The 21,735-nt window shown below is 57.1% G+C and overlaps 1 protein-coding gene across 2 annotated transcripts; it reads left to right on the top strand.

Annotated features, from left to right (window-relative positions):
* Nucleotides 1-6,549: 6,549 nt before the first annotated feature.
* Nucleotides 6,550-19,354, top strand: NATD1 (N-acetyltransferase domain containing 1). Of its 2 annotated transcripts, XM_042915310.1 has the most exons (3): nucleotides 6,550-6,699; nucleotides 14,217-14,335; nucleotides 16,247-19,354. In XM_042915310.1, exons 1-3 carry the CDS (start codon nucleotides 6,594-6,596, stop codon nucleotides 16,361-16,363), a joined length of 342 nt encoding a protein of 113 aa, XP_042771244.1. In that variant the 5' UTR covers nucleotides 6,550-6,593; the 3' UTR covers nucleotides 16,364-19,354. The 2 variants fall into 2 exon arrangements, with proteins under 2 accessions (XP_042771244.1, XP_042771243.1); XM_042915309.1 differs by lacking the exon at nucleotides 6,550-6,699 and having other exon boundaries at nucleotides 12,888-14,335.
* Nucleotides 19,355-21,735: the final 2,381 nt, after the last annotated feature.

The following is a 21,735-nucleotide window of genomic DNA, read 5'->3' as shown; positions in this document are numbered from 1 at the left end:
AGCAGCTACCTGCTAACTGGGGGATCAAAATGGGAAGAGAGAGGGGCACCCGAGTGGCTCAGTCGGGTAAGCCTGACTCTTGATCTCAGCCCAGGTCTTGATCTCAGGGTCATGGATTCGAGACTCCACACCGGACGTGGAGCTTACTGTAAAAAAAGGCGTGGGGGATATACATGTGTATTTACCTAGCGTGTGGAAAAGTCTGAAAAATGCATAAGAAAGAAGAAAAACCGCTTCCCTGTGTGGGGTGGGGAACTGAGGACACAGAAGACGTGGTCATGAGGTAGGTTGTTCTCAGTTACCCGCATTTATTCTGCCTCGGTTTTTGAAACATGTGAACTCATTACATAGGCAAAAATTAACTTTAAAAATGTTCTCCAAGAGGGGTTGCAGGCTGGCTTAGTCAGTTAGCTCAGGCCATGGTCTCACGGTTTGCGAGTTTGAACCCCGTGTCGGCCCGACACTGTAGACAGTGTAGACAGCCTGCTTAGAATTCTCTCTCTCTGCCTCCCCCCGCCCCGCCCCACTCATGCTCTCTCTCTCTCTCTCTGTCTCTCAAAAATAAATTTCAAAAAATTCTTAAAGAATGCTGTGTGGCTTCCATATATTAACAAAGAAAAATGCTCACAGTGTATTGTTAAAAGGAAAAAAAGAAACAGTACGAAATAGCGAATATGATTTGATTACGTTTGTAAAATATTTTTTTTATTTTGGGGTAGACCGCAGGTTGGAGAGGGGCAGAGAGAGGACAGGGGATCTGAAGAGGGCTCTGTGCTGACAGCAGGTGTGGGGCTTGAACTCACGAACCGTGAGATCGTGACCTGAGCCACCCAGGTGCCCCTGACGCTTTTGTTGGAAAAAACACTCTGTGTACAGACCTCCATGAGAGCAGGGGTTTTGTCCACCTTATTTATTCATTGGGATGTTCTCAGAATCCAGAGTGGCTCCATAAACAGTGGCTCCATAAACACTGAATGAGCAAGTGAATGAGTGAATGAGTGAATGAATGAATGAATGAATGGCTACAAGAGCAGGGTGTCTAGAAGGACATGTGGCCGAACCGTGACCCGTGGTGGGCTTTGGAGGTAGGTTTGTGAGGGACTTTTACTGTGTTGATATTTTTGTGTCTCTTCTGAAATTTCTAAACGAGCACCCCTTGTGCATCTAATCAGGAAAGAAGAACAGTAAAGGCATTAAGAGGAAAAGTGAAGGGGCGTCTGGGTGGCTCAGTCGGTTAAGCGTCCGACTTCGGCTCACGTCATGATCTCATGATTCATGAGTTCAAGCCCCGCATCAGGCTCTGTGCTGACAGCTCAGGTCCTGGAGCCTGCTTCGGACTCTGTGTCTCCCTCTCTCTCTGCCCCTCCCCTGCTCGCTCTCTCGCTTTCTCTCTCTCTCAAAAATGAATAAACATTAAAAAAATAAAAAAGGAAAAGTGAAGGCTCTGTCCAGGGACCTGGGGGTGGCTGGAGTCCAGATGAGGTAAGGGGATGAGGGCTGGCCGGGAAGAATGTTGGGCTGGTGACCAGGACAGGCATCCCCCCACATCCTACCCACACTCATTCCATGCAGGCTTGGTGGAGGTGAGGTACTGGGGGGGGGGGGCGGGGGGAGAGGTAAGGCCCAGAGAAGGCCGGTGACTGACCTGGGTCTCACAGCAGAGCCAGGATGGACAGTCCAAGCCTGTTCGGGTCTCAGCCTCCGACCTCAGGAAGTTGGACACTTGGTGAGGTTATTCACACCCCTTAACTATTTCACAGATGAGGAAACTGAGGCCCAGGGGTATAGAGCTAGAGAGGCTAAGAGCACAGGTCTGGAGACTAACAGGCTCAAATTCTAAATCCGTCACTTTACTCTCCAAGGAGCCTCCTTCTCATGAGGCTTCAGTCCCCCTGTCCCAGGGGAGGCGGGGCGGGGGGGGGAGTGGGCAGTGTGGGTGCCGCACCCATGAGCTACCTTCAACTCGGCATTTCTGTGAGAACCACAGAGCTGAGGACAATGGGCATTGGCCACTGTTGTCGCTGTTTGTTTGGACTGCTGCAGGGGTCCCCTGCTTCTCTGCTTCCCTTCCCATGGTCCATCCCCCACGAAGGAGGCAAAGGGATTCTCACAATGGAGGTCATTATACAGTGCCATGGAATGCTATGGAACCACGGAAAGGAACAGGCTGCTGGCAGGCACAGCACCCTGGACTCATCACAAAGACATCATGCTGACTGAAGGAGGCCAACGTAGGTGGCCATGTGCTACGCGTGATTCCATTTATAGGATATGCTGAAAAAGGTAAAATGATGGGGACAGAAAACAAATCAGAGGTGGGGTGGGGGAGTGGTTAAAGGGGTTCAGGGGAGGGGCGCGTGTGTGGCTCAGTCAGTTGGGCATCCGACTTCAGCTCGGGTCATGATCTCGCAGTTTGTGCATTCAAGCCCCGCATCAGGCTCTGTGCTAACGGCTCAGAGCCTGGAGCCTGTTTCAGATTCTGTGTCTTCCTCTCTCCCTGTCCCTCCCTGCTTTTGCTCTCTCTCAAAAATAAATAAACATTAAAAACATTTTTAAAGGGGTTCAGGGGATTTGGGGGAATGGTAAAACTTTTATAACTTGTTTGGGAGTTTTGCTACATGAGGGTATACATTTGTCAAAACCATACGCTGAGGGGCGCCTGGGTGGCTCAGTTGGTTAAGGTCTGACTTTGGCTCAGGTCGTGATCTTACAGTTTGTGAGTTCGAGCCCCGCAACAAGCTCTGTGCTGGCAGTGCGGAGCCTGCTTGGGATTCTCTTTCTCTCCCTCTCTCTGCCCCTCACCCACTTGCACTCTCTCTCAAAATAAATACACAAACTTAAACAAAAAAAACCCTATACCCTGAAAAGGGTCGTTTTTATTGTATGTAAATACTACCTGAATTTTTTTAATTAAAATTAAAAAAAAATTTTTTTTTTAATTTTAATTAAAAAAATTTTTTTAATTTTTAATTAAAAAAAATTTTTTTTAATTAAAAAAGCTCCCACAAACAAAAACCTCAACCATGATGGGTACATTGGGCCTCATCTTACTATTCAATGTATTTATATATACTGTATGTTTGAAATTTTCCAATATTAAAAAGAAAAACAAAAACCCTAAGATTGTATCTCTCATCTGCTCAAAACCTTCCCATAGCTCTCTACTGGCTCAGAGTAAAGGCCAAAGTCTTCACTGTGGCCAGCAAGGACCCTCAATCTATCCCTCAGGCCCCTCAGCATCACCCCTCTCCCCTGGCTCCCTATGCTCCAGCCCCACTGGCCTCAGTGGGTTCTTTAAACATACCTCAGGGCCTTTGCACTGGCTGTTGTCTCTGCCTGGATTGCTTTTCCCCTTGCAACATCTCCTGACTCACTTTCTTATCTCCTTCAAATCTTTCATTAAAAGACCTCAAGTCAGTTGAGGTGGGTCCTGGCAACCTTGTCTGAAACTTCCCCCAATAACATGGCCCACATCCCTCCTGGCAGAATCTCTGGGACATTCGTCCCCATGAGATGGAACAACTATTTCTTTCTTTCTTTGCTTATTGTCTCTCCCTCTCCTAGAATGTAAGCTCCTGGAGGGCAGGGAGTTTGGCCTGTTTTGTGTGTCCCCTTAGAATAGTGCTTGGCGCACAGTCGGTACTCAATACATGTTTGCTAAATGAAGTAATGAAATGACTAAATAAATGGTATCCTTATACATAGGACCGGGTCTCCATGTGGCCCCACCAGCCCCCAGTCATAGGGGCTTTAAGCAGTCAGGGCTCACCGACCCCAAGACTATTGGGACCCGGCTTTGCTTTCTAACTTCTGGAGTCACACATTCATTCAGCAACCCATCCGCAAGTTCTCCTTCGTGGCCAGCATGCTCTGGGGTCAAAAGATAAAGCAAATCCATTCAACCTGGTATATATTAATTACTCACTTCATCTTTTATTGATCTGCTGCCTTGTTTCCCAAATGATTTCTGCACATTTTAAACACCCCAGCAAGCTACTACATTAAAAAGTAGGAGAAAAAGAAAGGAATCTAAAACAGGTTGGGGCGGGGGGAGGGGGTGGGGGGGGTTGGGGGAGCGCCTGAGTGACTCAGTCAGTTGAGCGGTAGACTCTTGATTTCAGCTCAGGTCATGAGCTCATGGTTTATGAGTTTGAGCCCTGAGTTGGGCTCTGCACTCACAGAGCCTGTTTTGGATCCCCTCTCTCTCTCTCCTGCTCCTCCCCGACTCATACTCTCTTTCAAAAATAAACATTAAAAAAATTCAAAAAAAAAAACAAAAAAAACCGGGGAGGATCTTGGGCTCTTCTGCTAGGCTTGGTGTGCACTGGGACTTGGTGTGCCAGGGACTTATTCAGAGAGGAATCTCCCCTGGACTGAGGCTGGTTGGGAAGCATCAGTGAGGGCTTCCTGGAGTAGGTGATATTTGACTAATAGCACAAGCAAAGGCCCAGATGGGAAACAGCATGGCCTGTTCATGGAATTTCCAGAAGCAAGTGCTTTGGAGACAAAGAAGTCACCTGAGACATATAAAGGTCACATCTTGCTTGCACAGGATTACAGTCAACCCTGACTCAGCTGAGGTCAAGGCCCCGTCTGACCCCAGAATCTCTTTCTGTCTCCTTGTACATAATGACTCACTCCTCGGCCTTGTTTTTATTTCCAAACTCCATGATACAATGTACACTTGTTAAAAAAAAAAAAAATCCTGCTAGGATATTCTCAATAAATACATCTGACAAAGGACTTACAACCAAACTATAAAAAGAAAAGTCTCCAATAAATCAAAAAGAAGAAAAGTAAACGGGCAAAATCCTTAAACAGGCTCTTCACAAAATGGGATATCCAAATGGCTAAGAGTCTTTCGAAGAAGGCTCAACATCATCAGTCATCGGGCAAATGCAACTTAAAGCCACTGAAAGACCACTTGACAGTCACTCATCAGAATGGCTAAAGTTAAAAGATGCCAACACCAAATGGAACTCTCAAAATTACTATTAGGAGCATAAAATAGTATGGCCATCTTGGAAAAAGGTCTGACAGTGTCTCATAATTTGGTCTCATAAAAGGCAATTTCTCTTACACCTTCCATAAGACACAGCATTCTTGGTAAAGACCCAGCAGGAGTGCTACAATACAGACACTGACAGAGGTGTTCAAGAATGTGTTCAAAAGAGGTGTTCAAGATTTATTCGTAATGGTCAAAACCCGAAAGCAACCCGAGAGCAGATAAATAAATTACAGTGTGTGCCCACAATGGAATACCATTCAGTGATGACAAGATAACATGGATGAATCTCACAGATAATGTGGAACAAAAGACATTAGACACTAAAAAGTGCATACTATGATTCTGTTTATGTGAAATTCCAGAAAAATCAAACTAGTCAATGATGCTGGAAGTCAAGGACAGTCCTTACTTGAAAGCGTGGGCCACTGATTCGAAGAGCTGTGAGGGAACCATAAGTGTTCTCTGCCGTGATTTGGGTAGTGGTCATGTGGCAGTGACCTTCAAGCTTGCACCTTAATTAACAAACTAGTAAAGGGTAACCTGTAGTTCATGTGATTCATAAACAGCAGTGGGTGGGAGGGAGCACAGCTCCAAGTGTGAACACGATGAGGGTCGGTCAGAGGAAGGCTGGTCAAGTCCCCCTTTCGGAAAAGAAGTTTGCCACCACTGCCACCATTCCCACAGTCTTGTGAGTCCCTGCCCCTTTTCTGGGACTCAGTTTCCCCAGCTGTGGAGTGGATCCAGAGATCTCCACGGCTTCTTACACTTCTGTCTCTTTTGGGGTGAGGCGGTATTTCACCCCTATCCCGAACAGTCTTCTCAGGATTGTCCCTCCTCACCAGCCATACCTGCATAAGGGTCGGATAGGAAGCACCAAGCCTCCCAAGGTCCCAGCTGTGTGACCTCAAGGTCTTTCGGTGCCTCGGGCCTCTATTTCCTCATCTGTGAAATAGAGTCAAGCATACCTATTTTTCAGGCTTGTGATGAGAATTTTCACTGAGTGCAGGGAGTCGTTACTGAGCGCCCCCTGTAGCTTACCAGGGCTTTGCTATGCACACGCTGTGCACACAGCAAGTGCTTAATAAATGGTGGCTTCGAGAGGACGATTAGATTCCCCACGGGTTGTTACATCTTTTTGAGAAGGGGTCCGCGTGGGGGGCCCAAAGTTGCTTGCGGGTCAAACGCAAGAGGGGAAAGGGGTCCTGGCGCAGACGGGGAGCGCGTTGTTTTGTTTGCGGCGGCGAGTGGAACGCGGCCAGCGAGGCGCACGGCCCCTTTAAGAGTCGAATGGAATGTATCAAAACAAAAAGGTCGCGCGCCCACTGGCTGCGCTCCGCACGTGACCTCACAGCTGATTTCCTGGCCCCCCTCCTTTTTTTTTTTGTTGCTGCCGCCGCCGCGGCCGTCGCCGAGTGTCAGTTTCTGCGCCGCCGCCTGCGGTCTCCCGGCTGCGGGCTGCCGGCCGTCCCGAGTCTCCGTCCCCGCCGCAGCCGCCGCCGCCGCGGGCCCGCGCACCGCTCCGCGCGCCCGGCCCTGCCGAGCAGGCGCGGGCCGCGGGTCCCAGCGGCCGCTGCCCGGCGCGCAGATGGCGCACTCGGCGGCCGCCGCGCCGCTGGGCGCGCTGGAGCAGGGCTGCCCCATCCGCGTGGAGCACGACCGCCGGCGCCGCCAGTTCACCGTCCGGCTCAACGGTAACGCGGCGTCCGGCCCGCCCCTGCCTTTTGTCTGCGAGCAAGCGGGGCCCGCCGAGGCCGCCCCCTAGCTGGGGCGCGCGCCCCCGGCCCGCGGCCCGGGAGGGGCGTCGCGAGCGCGCGCCGCGGGGTGGCCTCCGGCGGCCGCCGCTCGGGTGCTGCTCCGCCCGGCGCCCCGGGATCAGGCCGGGGGCTGCGCTCGCGGGCTTGGTGGGGGCGCGGCCGACTCGCGGGCTGGGGAGGAGCGGGCTGCCCGGGAGAGGCGCGCCCACGCGGAGCGCCCCGGGCAGGCGGGCAGGGGACTCCCCCTCCCCCCGGGAAGGCAAACTTAGAAGTAGGGCCAGCCCGGGTGTTCTGCGGCCGGCACCCTGCTTCAGCCACTCGGGACCCTCACCTGCTCGAGCGCGGCTGTTTTCCGGTGTTGGACACCCCCTGAGGGCTGCCGTCAGTGGTCCTGGAGTGTGGGTCAATGGGGACGTCTCCCCTTTCCCTGGGTGCTAAATGGCTTCTTGCCGCCCCCCGGACTTTAGCTTTCCTGCACCGACAGAGTTGGGAGAATCTTCTGAGCAGATCTAGGGCGGAGGGAGAGAGTGAAGTGTCTGCCCCAGGTGGGGACGATGGAGGGGAAGGTGTCACCGTCACCGTCAGCCCCATTGGCTCTCAGGCTTTGGCCAAGTTGCCTCATCTGTGTGCCCCAGTTCCATCTTTGCGATGGTAATACCACCAGAGCACTCCTCTCCGCTGGTTGTAGGGATGAAATACAATAATGAGAGTGAAGAAGGCTTAGAATAGCGCCGGCGGCATAGAGCAAGTGCTGATCAGCGTGGACTGATCACTGTTTTTAAAACCAGAAAGTAAAGTCGAGTCTTCATTTCCTGTGAAGAAAGTTTCCACCACTTACTAACCCATACTCCCTCCCCGCTAAGAGGTCTGGGGGATTGAAAAAAGAATTTTAAAATCCAGGACCATGAGCTCCTTGTGCACCGCATTAATAACTTTTTCTTCCCTCCCAGCTGGGCCCCTCGAGGCAGTGTCCAAGCCGGAAGGGCCCTTAGGGGCCATTGTGCCCATTTCTGAGAAAGGAAGGCAGGGGATCAGAAAAGGGAAAGGCTTGCCTGAGGTCAGGCAGTAAGTTAGGGCAGAGCTGGGATAGAATCCTACCTGGTGTGACTCCTGGAATGGGCTTGTCCAGCCTGCCCTTGGAAGCAGTCAGGAAAGGCTGGGGCCTGGACATTTCTCAGGCCCTACCACATCCCTATTACACTATCCCGGTGCTGTGGGCACTATCACCTCCATGTTATGGATGAGTAAACTGAGGTTTGAACCACAGGGACAGTGATTTGCTCCGCATTACCAAGTGCCAGAGCTCAAACCCAAATGACCCTACGCAGCGTTCTTTCCTTGTGGACCTAAGGCCTTTCACCGCCATGGTGCTCGCTGTGGCCTAGCTGGCCATGACACTCAGGGCTGGCCATTCCTGTGTGGAGGGTCCTTGGGGTTTTTCAGATCCTCTTTTCTGAGGTTCCAGAGAGGCCTCTGGTTCCCTTGGGGGCTTAAGAGGCTCGTCTATACATTCATAGAGACAGAAGAAAAAGGGAACATTTGGGGTTTTCCTTTTTTTTGCAAATCAGTACAGCCGAAGGATACCCCTCTAGAATTGGCTGTGGTCAAGGCTGGATGTGGGCCTGGCTTTCTTTCTAAACTTGCCTCCTTCCCTTCCCCAGATGGCTAAGTATAAAATGGCCTGGGCTCCCCGGCCAAGCCCCGGGAGGAGTGGGAGGCGGCCAGCTTCTCTCCAGCCTGCAAGGTGGGGTCTGGGTGTGTATATGGGGAGGGGATGGAGATCATCTCTCTCTGGGCCCAGTCCTGCCTCGGCTGCTGAGGGGAAACAGCCTGTCATGGCGGCTCCCGAACCGCAGAGCAAGCCCTGGAGACTGGCTCCTTGTGCCCCTTGAGAGACGTGAATGCCTAGGCGGACAGCCAGAGCAGCCCCAGGGCTCCTGGTGCAGGCTCTGGGGCCATCCCCCCTGGCAGAGCTGTGCTGATAAGCTTCCAGCAAGCTCTGGTTCTGGGTGAGGGAAGAGACTGAGCAGCTGCATTCAAGTCCTCGCGTTCAAGTCCACGAAGGCCCTGGGCATGTGAGGGGCGGGGGGAGGGGACACTGCTCTTCCCGTTTTGCGGATGAGGATGCTGAGATACAGGGAAGCGACCGACTTGCTCGAGGTCTTGTACCTGGGAAGGGAAGAGTTGGGATTCCTTCCAGAAGTCCTTATCGAGCACCTACCGGGTGCCGAGCATCATTCTAGGTGCTGAGTCCTCATGGGGCTGACAGTCTAAAGGGGTAGTGAACAGTGAAGAAAGCTTAAAGTGTCCTAGAAACCAAGGGCCTGGTGAGGAATAAAGCAGGGCAGCAGGAAGGCGTGTTGGGAAAGGGCCGCTGTTTAGAATCAGATGTCCAGAAGGACCACTCTGGGAAGGTGCCATTTAAGTAAAGACATAAAGGAGGCAGGGAAGGGGGTTCTGAGCGGAAGAAGCAGCAAGAACGGGGGCCCTGCGTTGCCTGGTGTGTATCCAGAGAAATAGGGAGTGGAGTAATGGAGAGGAGGATTTGGGGATCGCAGCAGATAAGATCAAGAGGTCACGGGGTGGGGGGGGGGGGTACCAGGGCCACAGAAGCCACTGAGGACTTGGCTTTGACTCTGAGTGAGGTGGGTGCCTGGGAAGGTCCTGAGCGGAGGAGGCTAGACGGGATGTTCTGGGCTCCTTCCAGCTGCTCCCAGGGGACCAGACTGTGTGGGGCAAGATAGGAGCAGGGAGGTAGCTACTGCACTAGTCCGGACATTGCGAGGAGGGCTGGGGAGAAATGGCTGGGTCCTGAAGAGACGAAGAAGGATGCGTGGGTAGAGCATGAGATGATGCCGGAGCTCAGGCTTGTCCCCCACATCCAAGTTCTGAAACACTAGCTTGCACATCCCCATTTCCCAGGAAACAAGGGCACACAGCCAGTGGGCATCTAAGCCAGAATTGAGCCCCCATCCCTGGCAGGTCCCTTCCTTGACCTCTCCTCTCCCCTCCCAGCCAGGCCGAGTTTCCCACATGCTGCAAGTAGGAGGGTCATCTGGGGGGTCCTAGAATCCTGGTGCTTTCCACATCCTCTCTGACCCCCATTTTGCAGATGGGAAGACTAAGTCTCCAGAGAGTTGGCAGGTACCTAGAGCAGGGAGGACGGAGAGGATGCCTGCATTGGCGAGAGGACTAACCCAGTCTGTGGACGGACTCGCCTGGGGGACCCGCAGGCTCTGGCCTCATGTGTCTCCTGGCTGTGCTGAGTTCTGCCCCTTGCACTTCTCTGGGTCACAGCCCCGATGTCTAACCCGCCTCGAGCCACTGATGTATAGCCCTTCCCCAAACCAGCCTCTGTATGTGCAGATGCCCAGAAAAGCCAGCCAGGTGCTTCTTGGGCCTGCCCCCCTGCTCTGGCACCCACTTGTCCTAAGTCTGCTACTTAGGCTCCCAGAGGGAGCAGAGGGCCCGGGTTCCGGCTTTGCCTCTGCTTCAGTTTCCTGACCTGTACAATGGGTGTTTGGATCCACCGGCCCCCGACTCAGCAGGGTTGATGGCTCTCTCCAAAAGTCCCACATCTCCAACCCTGAATCCTGGCTCCTCCTTCCGGCCTGCCAGGGAAAAGAATTTCTCGGTGACCACTTCCCCTGATGGCTTCCCGGGGACCTCGGTCCTCAGTGGGGCCAGATGGAGGGTGCCAGAGTGGAGACACCCAGGGCAGGGCCCCATTAGCGGAACAGCTGTAACTTTCCTCAGAATCAGTTACAGTTCATGATCTCGATGTGATTCTGCGGTCCGGGAGGGTGGTACTGATTGTCCCAAGCAGGAGAGGTAAGGTCTTGGCCACAGAGGTCTCAGGATTGGCCTGAGGTCACCTGGCAAAGCTGGGACTGGAACTCAGGGCCCCACTCTGCCCTGGGCTTGTTCCTGTGGCCCCCCAATGGCGAGCACTGACCCCCTTGCTAGTGAGGCTTGGAGTTCTTGGCAGTTCATGGGACCTGGCCCAGATAAGGGTCTGGGGCCCAAGCAGGCGGCAAGAACAGTTCAACAAAGGCTGGGGGGTCAAGAGCTGGGTGTGTGTAAGGAGCCGCAAGGCCAGTGTGGCTGGACCAGGGCCCCACCAGGTGAGAGAAAGGATCCAGTGGGCGGACTCAGGGAAGCCGGTAAGGCAGCCGGAAGAGGGTGCCTGTGGACACGTGAGCACTGTCCAGATTCCAGGCACATTTTGAAGGTTATGTCCATGGACCTGCTGAAGGATCAGGTCAGAGTTTGAGAGGAAAGCAGGGCACAGAGGGCCCTGAGGATCTTGGCCTGAGCCACGGGAAGGTGGCCGTTTTCTGGGGCTCTCCAGGCGTCAGGTGTGGGTGGTTGGGACCAGGTGACCTTTGCTGCCTCTCTAAGGCCCAGGTGCCAGGCCACGGGCCAGGCTCCCCAAGACTGTTCACTAGGGGTCTCTGGGTCCTCCCCAGCCTGGAGTCCTGGGTCTGGCCAGTGGGAGAATTCAGTACAGAGCTTTTCCCTCACACATAGCCCACCCACCCTGGTGGCCCCAGATGCCTTTTTGTACCTCTTTCAGGTAGAAAACTCTCCTAAGTGAACTCAGCCCCACAGGCTGCCAGCCTGTGTGACTGCCTCTTGGAGCCTCAGTTTCCCCATCTGTAAATGGGGCTGTAAGAACCTTACCCATTTTGTAAGACCGTGGAGAGGATTGGTGTGTGGAGAGAGCTGAGCACGGGGCTGCCCGTGGCAGGGCCCCACAGATGTGAGCTGCCTGTCATCTCCCTGAAGGCCAGCCTGGGAAAGCCAGGACCCCAAAGCACCTTCCTACTGCTCTCCCTCTTTCATTCGGTTTGCCCCCTCCCCAGCCACTGGTCCGAGAACGTTCCACCTCAGGGCCTTTGCACATGCTGTTCTTAACCACCTGGATAACTCAGCCCCCGCATCTCCTCTTGGATGGTTTGCCTCCTCCAGGTCTTTGCTCCAAAGAGGCCTCCCTGTATACTCTGTTTAAAATGGTAGGCCTTCCCTCTTTGCTGTCCAACTGCTGGCCTCGAGTCTTTTATTACGGTGGTTTTGTTTCTCTGTCTTCCTCCACGAAGGCAGGGTCAGTCCGTTTTCTTCACTGCTGCATGCATAGCATTCAAAACCCTGCCTGACACATAGTAGACCCTCTGTGAGTTTTGGGGTAATTAAATGGCCAGGACAGGCAGACAGCTCCTCCAGTGACTGGTGACCAGCTCGGGCCCAAAATAGCCTCCTGGTCTCTGCTCTCCTGTACTGGGTGAGCTGGAGTAACTCCAACAGATGCAGGAGCCGAGAACCAAGTCCCTTGCGACACAGCTGGGGCAGGCTGCCGTGGAGGCCACAGCTGGACCCTGGCCACAGCTCAGCCGGCAGAGCCACAGTTGGGACACAAGGAGGAGATGTTGGGGGTCTGGAGGTGGGGGGGGGGGGAAGCAGAACTGGGGCCACCATCACTGGGGCTGAGAAGGGGAAAGGGTGTTCCAGGCAGAAGGAACTGCCAAGGCAAAGGCCCGGCGGCAGGAGGCATGTTGAGGGCGGGGGGGGGGGGGGGGGGGGGGGGGGGGGGGGGGGGGGGGGGGGGGGGCAGGGAGAGAACTGGGCTGAGGCTCCGGAGGCCTGGGTGGCAGTTTCCCCTGGCACTCGCTGTGGTACTTGGATCTCTGGAGCTCAGTTTCCCCATCTGGAAATTGGAAGATGAATTGTAGCCTCCCTCCTGGAGCTCTGGGGAGAAACAGAAAGCCTCCCGCATGGGATCGGGCCCTGGTGCAGTGTCCGACTCGCTGCAAGACCCTGGTCTGGTCATTTCTATCTCTAGGCCTGTCCGTCTTCCACACCCGCCATAGACGGGGAGCCCAGACGGCACTAGGGGCGAATTCTCCGGGATGCTTTAAAGTTAAAACACATGGAAGACAATTCGCTTTTAAAAATTAGAAAGATAGGGGTGCCTGGGTGGCTCAGTGGGTTGAGCGTCCAAGTTTGGCTCAGGTCATGATCTCACGGTTTATGGGTTCGAGCCCCACATTGGGCCGTGTGCTGTCAGCGTGGAGCCGGCTTTGAATCTTCTGTCCCCACCCCTTCACCCTCTCGTGCTCACTCTATCTCAAAAATAAAATTTTAAAAACGTTACAAAAATTAGAGAAAGACACTTGGCACTGACATGTTTTCTTTTAGGGGCAGCGATTTGTGTTTTCTAATCTCGGGGCCTTTGCATTGACTGCACCCTCTGCCTGTCCCTCCCTCAAGCACCCCTCGACTCAGAGGTTTTCTTGGAGGGATCTCCCCAGACTGCCCCCCTGGCTAAATGGCCCCATCTTGCCCCCAACCCACTTTACTTTTTCCTTCGCACACTTGAAACTGTCTGAAATGATAAACCGTGGAGTTGTTCTCAACTCTTGTTTCTCTCACTTACCACGTCCGAGTCATCGGCACATCCTGCTGGCTACACCTGCAAAACACCCTCAGACTCTGATCCCTTCTCGCACCCCCACCGCCCCCACCCGGGTCTGTGTCCCCATCATCACTCACCTGGACTAGTGCAGCAGCCGCCTCAGCTGTCTCCCTGCTCCTGCCCCCGGTCTGTTCTCCTGTTCTCGAGGCTGCCGGACGGATTCCACGAAGTCATGAGTCACCTCCTGCCCCTCCTCTGCCCACGACCCTCCTATGGCTCACAGCTCACAGAGATCTAAGAGGCTCTGCGGGACCTGTTCCTGTCACCTCCCTATTCTCACCTTCTCCCGCTTTGCCCACACTGCTCCGGCCACCCCAGCCTCCTCACTGTCCCTCAAACACACCACACCCACTCCTGCTTCAGAGCCTTTACGCCAGCTGTTCCCTCCGCCAAAACACTGTTCCCCCAGAGGTCCCAGGGCTGACTCCCTCTGCTCCTTCCTGTCTCTACCAAACACTCCCTCTGCCCCACCCTCTGCCACGCTACACATTAACTTGTTTTCCTTGTTTATTCTCTGTCTCCCCCTCTAGCCATTTCCACTAGGGCAGGGCTCTTTGTCTGGCTTGCTTGTGGGTGAGTCCCAGTATCAGAAACAGTGCCTGGGGCTCAGTAAACACGTGCTGAGTGGAATGGATGGATACATGGTTGAACGGACAGGTGGACCGATAGGACGGCTGGGGACTAGATGGGTGGCTGCATGGCTGAGATGGCTGTGTAGGTGGATGAGTGGGTAGATGGACGGCTGGTGCTGAGGTTGCTACTCAGAGCGTTTCGTAGAGACGACCTCGCTTAGTCGTCCAACTACGTGTGAGGAGTGCTTTCTCATATCCCCACTTTATGGATGAGGAAACTGAGGCACAGAGACATTATTCCGGATCCGACTCTAGCAGAGTGCCTCCAAATGCCCGTCCCTCCACCATTTGCCTGAGTCAGGCCCCGAGAGTCGTCACAGCCTCACCTGTTCACCACCCTCCGTCCGCAGGCTGTCACGACCGGGCCGTCCTGCTGTATGAGTACGTGGGCAAGCGGATCGTGGACCTACAGCACACGGAGGTCCCCGACGCCTACCGCGGGCGCGGCATTGCCAAGCACCTCGCCAAGGTAGGGGGCGCAGAGGGTGAAGGGTGGGGAGAGGGAGCCGCCCCCGCGTTCAGCTAAACCATGGTCCCGGGGGCTGATCGGGGCCTGTGTCTTGGCTGACGTGTAGATGGGTGCCCCCCGCCCCGGCCAACAGGTTACAGCTGGGATTATGCAGGCGTCAGGCAGCACACTTTGCCTTCCCCCAGCTCCTCTGGGGCCCGGGTTTCTGTAGAGCTAAGCCTCCTGGCCACTGATGCCTGCCGTGCGTCAGGAGCTCACTGGCTGGGGCCCCAGCACCCGGCATATAGTCCATGGGCGCTCAGTAAATCCTTCCTGAACAAGTGGATAAATGAACGTTCGGGTACATTGGCTTGTGCCGCAACCCCCAACCCCAGCCCCTTCATCCAAAAGCCCCTCGGACCCCAGGCCGGCTGGAGAGCACGTTTGGGCTTCATGCGGGGAACTGCAGCCTGGAACGGAACGGCCTTCCGTTCGTTCTCCCGAGGGCCACTCCAGGCCCACGTTCCCTCCGCCCGTCCTTCGAACCTCCACCCCGACCTCGGGCCTCTGTTCCTCCTCCAGCCTCTGCCCTGGTTTAGTTGCTGACCGGGGCCAGCAGCTTGTGCCTCCTGAGTATTTCAGACATGGCTGTCTTCTTCCTTTAAGTGGGACAAGCTGTCAGTTGGTGTGGGGGGGCTGTCCCGTGTTACTGAGGAGGAAACCCCGGGAGTTACCCACCTGGGTAGAGGGGAGGTGGGCCTTGGAGCGGGGTGCACCCCTCCCTCACGGCCTCGGCCAGCCACGGGACCTGCTGGAGGCCCCGTCCGGGACTCCCCTGAGCTGTGCCTGCCGAGGGCACCAAGTGTTCACCGTGTGGCCTCTGACGGGTACCTTGTTGGGGCTTCGGTTTCTTTTTCTGCGAAACGGGAGCAGAGACTGGAGTCTTGTCTCTTGAGGGTCTCAGGTAGTGAGTCCTGAGACGGGGTGTGGACGGTGAGATGCACCAAGGCCTGCTCGGGCACGTGGGGCTGGAGGGTCACGCTGGCCAACCTGGAAGCACGGGGTCCCTGGTAGGTGCTCAGTAAATGCTGCTCCCCTTTCATCAGACCAGCCAACCCCACCCGGGCTGTCTTCCACTTTGTTTCAGCAAACGTTTATTAAACACCAGCCGTGTGCAGCATCCTGCCAGGCACCAGAGGCAGGGCGTGCACCAGACAGGCCCTCGTTCTCCGTCTCGTGAGCTCGTTGGTGCACACAACCACAGCCACAGATGAAGGCCACACACTGGCACCCTCATCGCTTCCCCCACGATTGGCTTTGGGAGCCCTGTAAGAACTAAGCGTGACCTCTGCTGGGTGCGGGGGGCCCTGGGGCGCCCCTGACCCAGCCTGAGGGTAAGGTTCCAGAAGGAGGCATCAAATGAGTGGCCACGTGGAGATGAGGGAAAAGGCGCTGTAGGCGGCAGGTGCCTTGGGAGCACGGAGGCCCTGAGCTCAGCCGGGGCAGGTGCATTGGGTGACAGGTGTCCTGGTGGCTGGGGGGGAGGGGCGGGGAAGGAGGGGACGGGCCAGACCGGCCACGGGGAGGGGGTTCTCCTGCTCCATGTCCACCCGATGCCGTTCACGAGCACAGAGCTGTGCCCGCGTGGCTGCCTGGGTAGAGACTCCCTCCCAGGGCGGTTTTGAGCGGGGCCTCTGGATCCAGTCCTGGCCTGTTCACTTCACTGCCGTGTGGCCTCGGGCAGCGTACCAAAGCTTTCTGCCTCGGTTGCCCCAACTGGAAGAGGAGGGTGGTGGCAGCACCTCCCACCTTCCGTTGCAGACCAGGCAGAGCCAGCTCCCGCCCTCGGGGTCGGGGAGCGGCCCGGGAAGCGCGGCGGCAGGGGTGCGGGCTCCGGGCACTGACCGCCTTTCTCTCCGCCCCGCCTGCCAGGCCGCTCTGGACTTCGTAGTGGAGGAGGACCTGCGGGCCCATCTCACGTGCTGGTACATCCAGAAGTACGTCAAGGAGAACCCCCTGCCGCAGTACTTGGAGCGCCTGCAGCCATAACCCCGGCCCCGCAGGGCGGGAGCCCTCCTTGCCAGACCTCTCCTCACGGCCTTCGCCCTGGCCCTCCGCGTGCTCTCAGGAAACCCGCCCCCGCCCCGGGGGACAGACTCAGAGTTATTTTTGTAAGGACACTCACCTGTGGCCCCTGGAGGCCGCTGGCCGAGGATGGGCAGTGGTCCAGCTACCCCGGTAAAGGGGAGGCCGGGCAGCCGAGGGTCCGGCCGCTCCGCCTCCTCAGACGCTGGCTGGCTTCTCAGAAGGCCACCCGGGCCGTTTGCGGGCAGGCCTGCGAGGGCCTGCCGCCAGGACCGGAGTGTGCTCAGGGGCGTCCCGTGGCCAGTCTGGCTCCCCCCTGCTGTTCCCAGCTCTGTGATTGGCAGTAGGGCCAATTTGGGGCCCCGTCTGCCACCACCTACGTCTGTGTCCTTTCTGCAGATGAGGAGGGTGTCCCCCCGAGGGGAGAGGTGCAATAAGAAACCTCGTGTGCCAACTTCCCGGGGGCGTAGCACCGAGCCACGGCTGCCACCAGCACTGCCCCTTCTCTTCCTCCAGCTCGTGTGCCCTGGCGCCGGGGGACAGGCCAGGGCGAGGGGCGAGCCTCCTTCATGTGCAGAGCCCGGAATGGGTGCACACGTGAGCACACATGCACACGCACACACGTGCACGCACACACACGCATATGCGCACACACACAGGACACTATGTGCAGGGCTGTGCGTCAGCGGAGGGAGCGCTGGGTGTTCTCTCCGTGGTACCTGTTCCCTTCACTCCTTGCCCCCTGGCCTGTCAGCTCTGCAGGAAATCGACACCCACCCGCTACCCGCCCCCACCCTCCGTTTGCCCCGTCTGCCTGGAGCCAGCTCCGGGTGTGGCCCGAGCAACCAAGCACTGGGAAGCCCCCCTTCACCAGCCCCTTGGCCACCCGCAGGGTGGGCTTTCTCAGAGATGACCCTTTGGAGCTCGAATGGGAGGGAGGCGAACTGTCCTCAAGGAACCGTCCTCAGCACCCAATGGGAAGAAACATTTCTGCAGAGGGATTTCCTTCATGGCCGCTGGATGTCAGAGCTGCTTTTCTCTTTCTTGGCAAGCTGGTGGCCGGGCACGTTCTGTGGCCTGGCTAGAATTCCGGGGTTCCTCCCAGACCAACTTTCCTGGCCTGGGAGGTGCACACCAGCACCCTTTGTTCTGCCGGCCTTGTGAGCTGGTTAGAGCTCGGGGTCCTGACCTGTGCCCTACTTCCCACAAGGTCAAATCCATGCCCGCTCCTCTGTGGGGCTGGAGGGCGACCCTGGGGTCAGAGTCCCTCTGGGGCTGAGATGTCAGTTAACAGCACATCTGGAGGGGTATCCTGTCCCCTTCGGGCCTCCGACTGGGGGAGGGTTTGGGGAGGTGTGTGTGTTCGGGGTACTGGTTGCCAGGTGACCCCTCCCTTTTCTGTGACTCGCCATGGCATCCACTGGCCTGCGGTCGGCCTTTTCCGCTCACCTCTTCGCTTCCAGTCTCTGCACCAAGCTCACCGCTACCACCGCAGCAGCTCAGGGGCCACCTCAGACATTTGCACAGACACCTTCTCACCCAGTGGCAGGAACGTCTAGATCAGCAGGTGCACAGAGGCCCGACAGCCTGCCCACTGGGGGTCCCTGAGCCCCAGAGAGGCACTGCCCTTAGCATCCCCCACCCACTCCACGTGCCAGCCCCCAACCCCACTCCGGCCTCCAAGGATTCCCCGAGGGCTGAGGACACCCCTCACTTTCCCACCGTGCCCCTCAGCTCTGTTTGCGAAGGGCTACCGCGAGGAGTCAGAGAATCGCCTAGGCCTCCGCTGGGCTGGCAGTCCCTGGACAGGAAGAACCCAGCAGGAAGTAGGCTCAGCTGCCGAGTCCCCTCCGAGGCTGGGGGTATCGCATCCCTGGTGCGGTCTGAGGAAAGAGCAGGCTGTAGGCCCAAGAATGGACAGATGGGCCAGTCCAGGAGCCGGGCCTTCTCCCTCTGACTCCTGAGGCAATGCGGTTGGGGGTCCCCTCCCACTCCCCACCCACACATGCCTTCCCAAGGTCAAGCACAGACTCAAGTCGTGAAAACTCCTCCCCAGTAGCTCAGCAAGCTGGTGCTGCTTCCCTCCCTGGTCTGCAGGGTGATGTGGGTACCAGGAGGGTACTTGGCCCCAGGGTCCCCCCGGCCCATCCACGGGAGGGTGCCCTGCAGCAGTGGCACACGGGACCCCAGGGCCTACAGGAGCAGAGAGCCAGGTGGCATCAGGAGGGAGCAGCCCTGTTCCAGTCCCCAGTGTGTCCCAGCCCGAACCTGTGTTCTTACAGCAGGTGATGTGCCACACTGGCCAGCACACACACAAAACACTTAGTACTTGAACCAGGGGAAATGCAGGGTCTCGGGGGCCGTCTACAGCCCTGGGCCCAGGAACAGCTCGTCCCCAGTTCCTGCAGGAGCAACCTGGAGCCTCCTCAACTCCGGCTGCCTTAAAGGACAATTGCCCCCCCCTACGGGGCCCTCAGCCTTCAGCGGAGTCTCAAAGCAACAGCCTGCTCTCTGAGGCTGGGACCCCGCGGTCTGCAGCAGACGCGGGCCCTGGAGCCCCCAGCCCACCTCCACCGGCCTGCCCCGGTGCTACTCAGTCTGTTCCAGCGTCACCCCCACCCATCCGGGGAGTTCCAGGAGCCCTTCCTCAGGAGGCGGGTCACGCGGGCCGGTCCTTGCACCACCCTGCAGGGGCAGGGGGACACTTAGGGATCCCACCCGGGCCCCCCTTCCAGCAGATCTCCCCCAAAGGCCCCGCGCTGTCCTGCCGTGTCTCGCTTTGTGGGTTTTTCTTGCCCAGTCAAAATAGGGGGTAACTCATGTGCCTTTCCTACTCAGGACCTGTTCCGTGTGGTGTCTGGGCCAAGGCTGGTCTCCAGACCTGCTCCCTTTTGTTATTTTTCAAGCTCCTGAACAGATTGCATGGCATACATTTCAATAAAAGGTGTGATGTGGCGTGCGGGCCCCAGGACTGCTAGATGCGACAGCGTGGGTGCTCACAGGCCAGGGTGGGGGGCAGCATCTTGCGCCTTCCCCACAGCAGTCTGATCCCTGGCCCCCTTCTACCTGTTCGATTCGGGAGCCATGGGGTGTGAGGAAGGAAGGGAGAGCGGGCCTGGCAGGCGGTCTCCATTCTGTCCCTGGTCCCTGGCGTTCAGCCGCTTATTTAATGAGCAGCAAACCCCCCATTTTCAGGTAAGGAGCTCGCGACAGGCACCAGGGCTTGGCTAAGGTCTCCCGGCCAGACACCGGTGGTGTCAGGATCCGGGGACTTTGTCATCCTTTCCCGTGCCGCAGCTCCCACCTCCTGAGGCCACGGCCGTGCTCTCAACACGGCCAGCAGGGCGGCTGGACGGGGGTTACCAGGAAAAAAGGCTGTGAGGTCCCGTCACCTCACGTCAGCTACTGCTCTTAGGCATGGCCCTCTCCCTGCCAAAGAGCCTTGTCAGGAAATCCTGGTCCAGTGGTACGGGCCTCTGGGATAAGCTGGGCACTGTGCCCGAGGACTGTGTGGCCCCGTCGTGTGTGTGTCCCGCTCCCTACCCACGACGCCACTGCCCGGGGAGGGCGGGACCCTCGAGTGGGAAGTTTTTCTCCTAGTCCTCACTCGGAATTACGGTGCTAGTCCGAACAAAACGGGAAGGCACCATGATCACCAGGCCCTTCAGAGTTTCCGTCCGGCTTCGTCGTCACAGCCATGCCGTGAGATCCCGGTTCTTAGGCCTGTTTTACGGATGAGGAAACTGAGGCTCAGAAGGGGGGAGTCACTAGGCTGCAGCCCACATAGCTAGAGAGCAGGGGAACCAGGATCCACACCTAGCTCCTGCCCTCCTTATGCTACTGTGCTTGTGTGTCGTGAGATCTTACTTTAGGTGACAAATGGTAACCGAGGGCAATACACAGATAACTCTTCTGGCAGCTTCTCTGCTCGTTTGGAAGGCTGAGGATGGTTCCGTGCTGAGCTACGAGGGGCATCACTAATCGGGGGGCCCAGCGGGCGTGAGAAGACATCACGTGCAGCTGGGGCATGACGTTCAAGCATTCGCTCACATTGTCCCTTCCTCAGTTCAGGATTCTCTAATCTGCTCAAGTCCAGCCAAGTGTCCCTTGTGCTATTCTCAGGGCCCCGCTCCTTCCGAGTCAGCACCGTAAAGTGCACGTCAGAGTCTGGCGAGGCTGTGAACGCGACAGACTTGTCACCACAACCAGTGAGATCCCATCCGGGGTTCTGTTTGCAGTCGTATCCGGCCGACAGCTACACGATATCAAAGACGGGCTTTTCTGGCCTCGGACGCTTTGTGGTTTGGTACCTGCGCCTCAAGCCGAGCCCTGGGTTTTCCTCCCTCTGACTCCAGCGCAGCCCCCGCTGCCAGCCCATACCAGAGCATCTGCGCCTGTGGTCCCCACCACGGTGACTGGGGACAGCAGCCAGGGGGGCTCCAGGCCCCGCTTTCCGGCAGCGAGGTCATGCCTGCGCTCCAGCACAGCCGGGGCCCGGCTCCCCGATCCTCGGAGGCCGTAGCCCGTCCCAAGAACAACAGCGGTCAGTGGAGAGTCAGCAAAACTGACTCTAGGTGCTTCAGACAGAGGGGATTTCGTGCGGGGACTGGTTACCAAGCCATAGGAAGGATGAGAGGAGCCAGCGTGAGAAGATGACCCAGTGACCCGAAGAGTAGCAAGTGTGGGAAGCTACCGGTGGGAGCCGGTGACGGAGTGTCGCCGCAAGCTGCGATCACTGGGCCCCTGGAAGGGCTTCGCTGCCCAAACAAAACCCCGGAGTACGGGCCCGCAGGTCCCCGCTGCCACCGCCGCTAAAAACACCCCCCCTATCCAGAAACTCCTTCACTGCCTTCTAGTCTCCTGCCAGCGCCTCCCTGGGGCAGAAATGACCGGGCAGCCCAATGCTAAGGGCTCTGGGAAGTGGGGCTTGCAGGCGTGTCCTCCCTGCGTGATCCAGGGGAGGAAGGGACGTGGATGCACGCAGACAAGTAGCCGGGATAAAATATTCTTGCCAGCTCGGGGCGGGGCACCTGCCATCACGCCAGGCCATCTAGACGCCAAGGGCTGAAGCCGGCATGATCGAGAATGACAGGTCCCAATGCCAAGCCGACGCAGAAAGGCTGTTGGAATGGCCACTCCCATGCGGAGGCCCTCAGTCCTCACGACGGTGGCGCCCCAGGGGCTGGCGTGTCATGAGCCTGTAGGAGGTGAAGGGGGACGCTGGCAGGCCGCGAATCAGGGAGTTGGATGGGAGACCTGGGGGTTGAGGTCCGGCAACCTCCTGGATCAGGGAGAGGCTGGAAGGCGGGAGGTCACGGGAGGATCCTTCAAGAGGC

Source organism: Panthera leo, chromosome E1, assembly GCF_018350215.1.
Source record: "Panthera leo isolate Ple1 chromosome E1, P.leo_Ple1_pat1.1, whole genome shotgun sequence".
In the NCBI taxonomy this organism is placed as follows: Eukaryota; Metazoa; Chordata; class Mammalia; order Carnivora; family Felidae; genus Panthera; species Panthera leo.
Note: the sequence above shows the minus strand (reverse complement) of the source record. Positions and strands in the feature narration are given on the sequence as shown.

Coding starts and splice junctions, on each gene's coding strand:
- NATD1 (XM_042915309.1), top strand. CDS start 14,072: ATGGATGAGGAAACTGAGGCACAGAGACATTATTCCGGATCCGACTCT. Junction 14,336..16,246: donor TTGCCAAGCACCTCGCCAAG/GTAGGGGGCGCA, acceptor CCCGCCTGCCAG/GCCGCTCTGGACTTCGTAGT.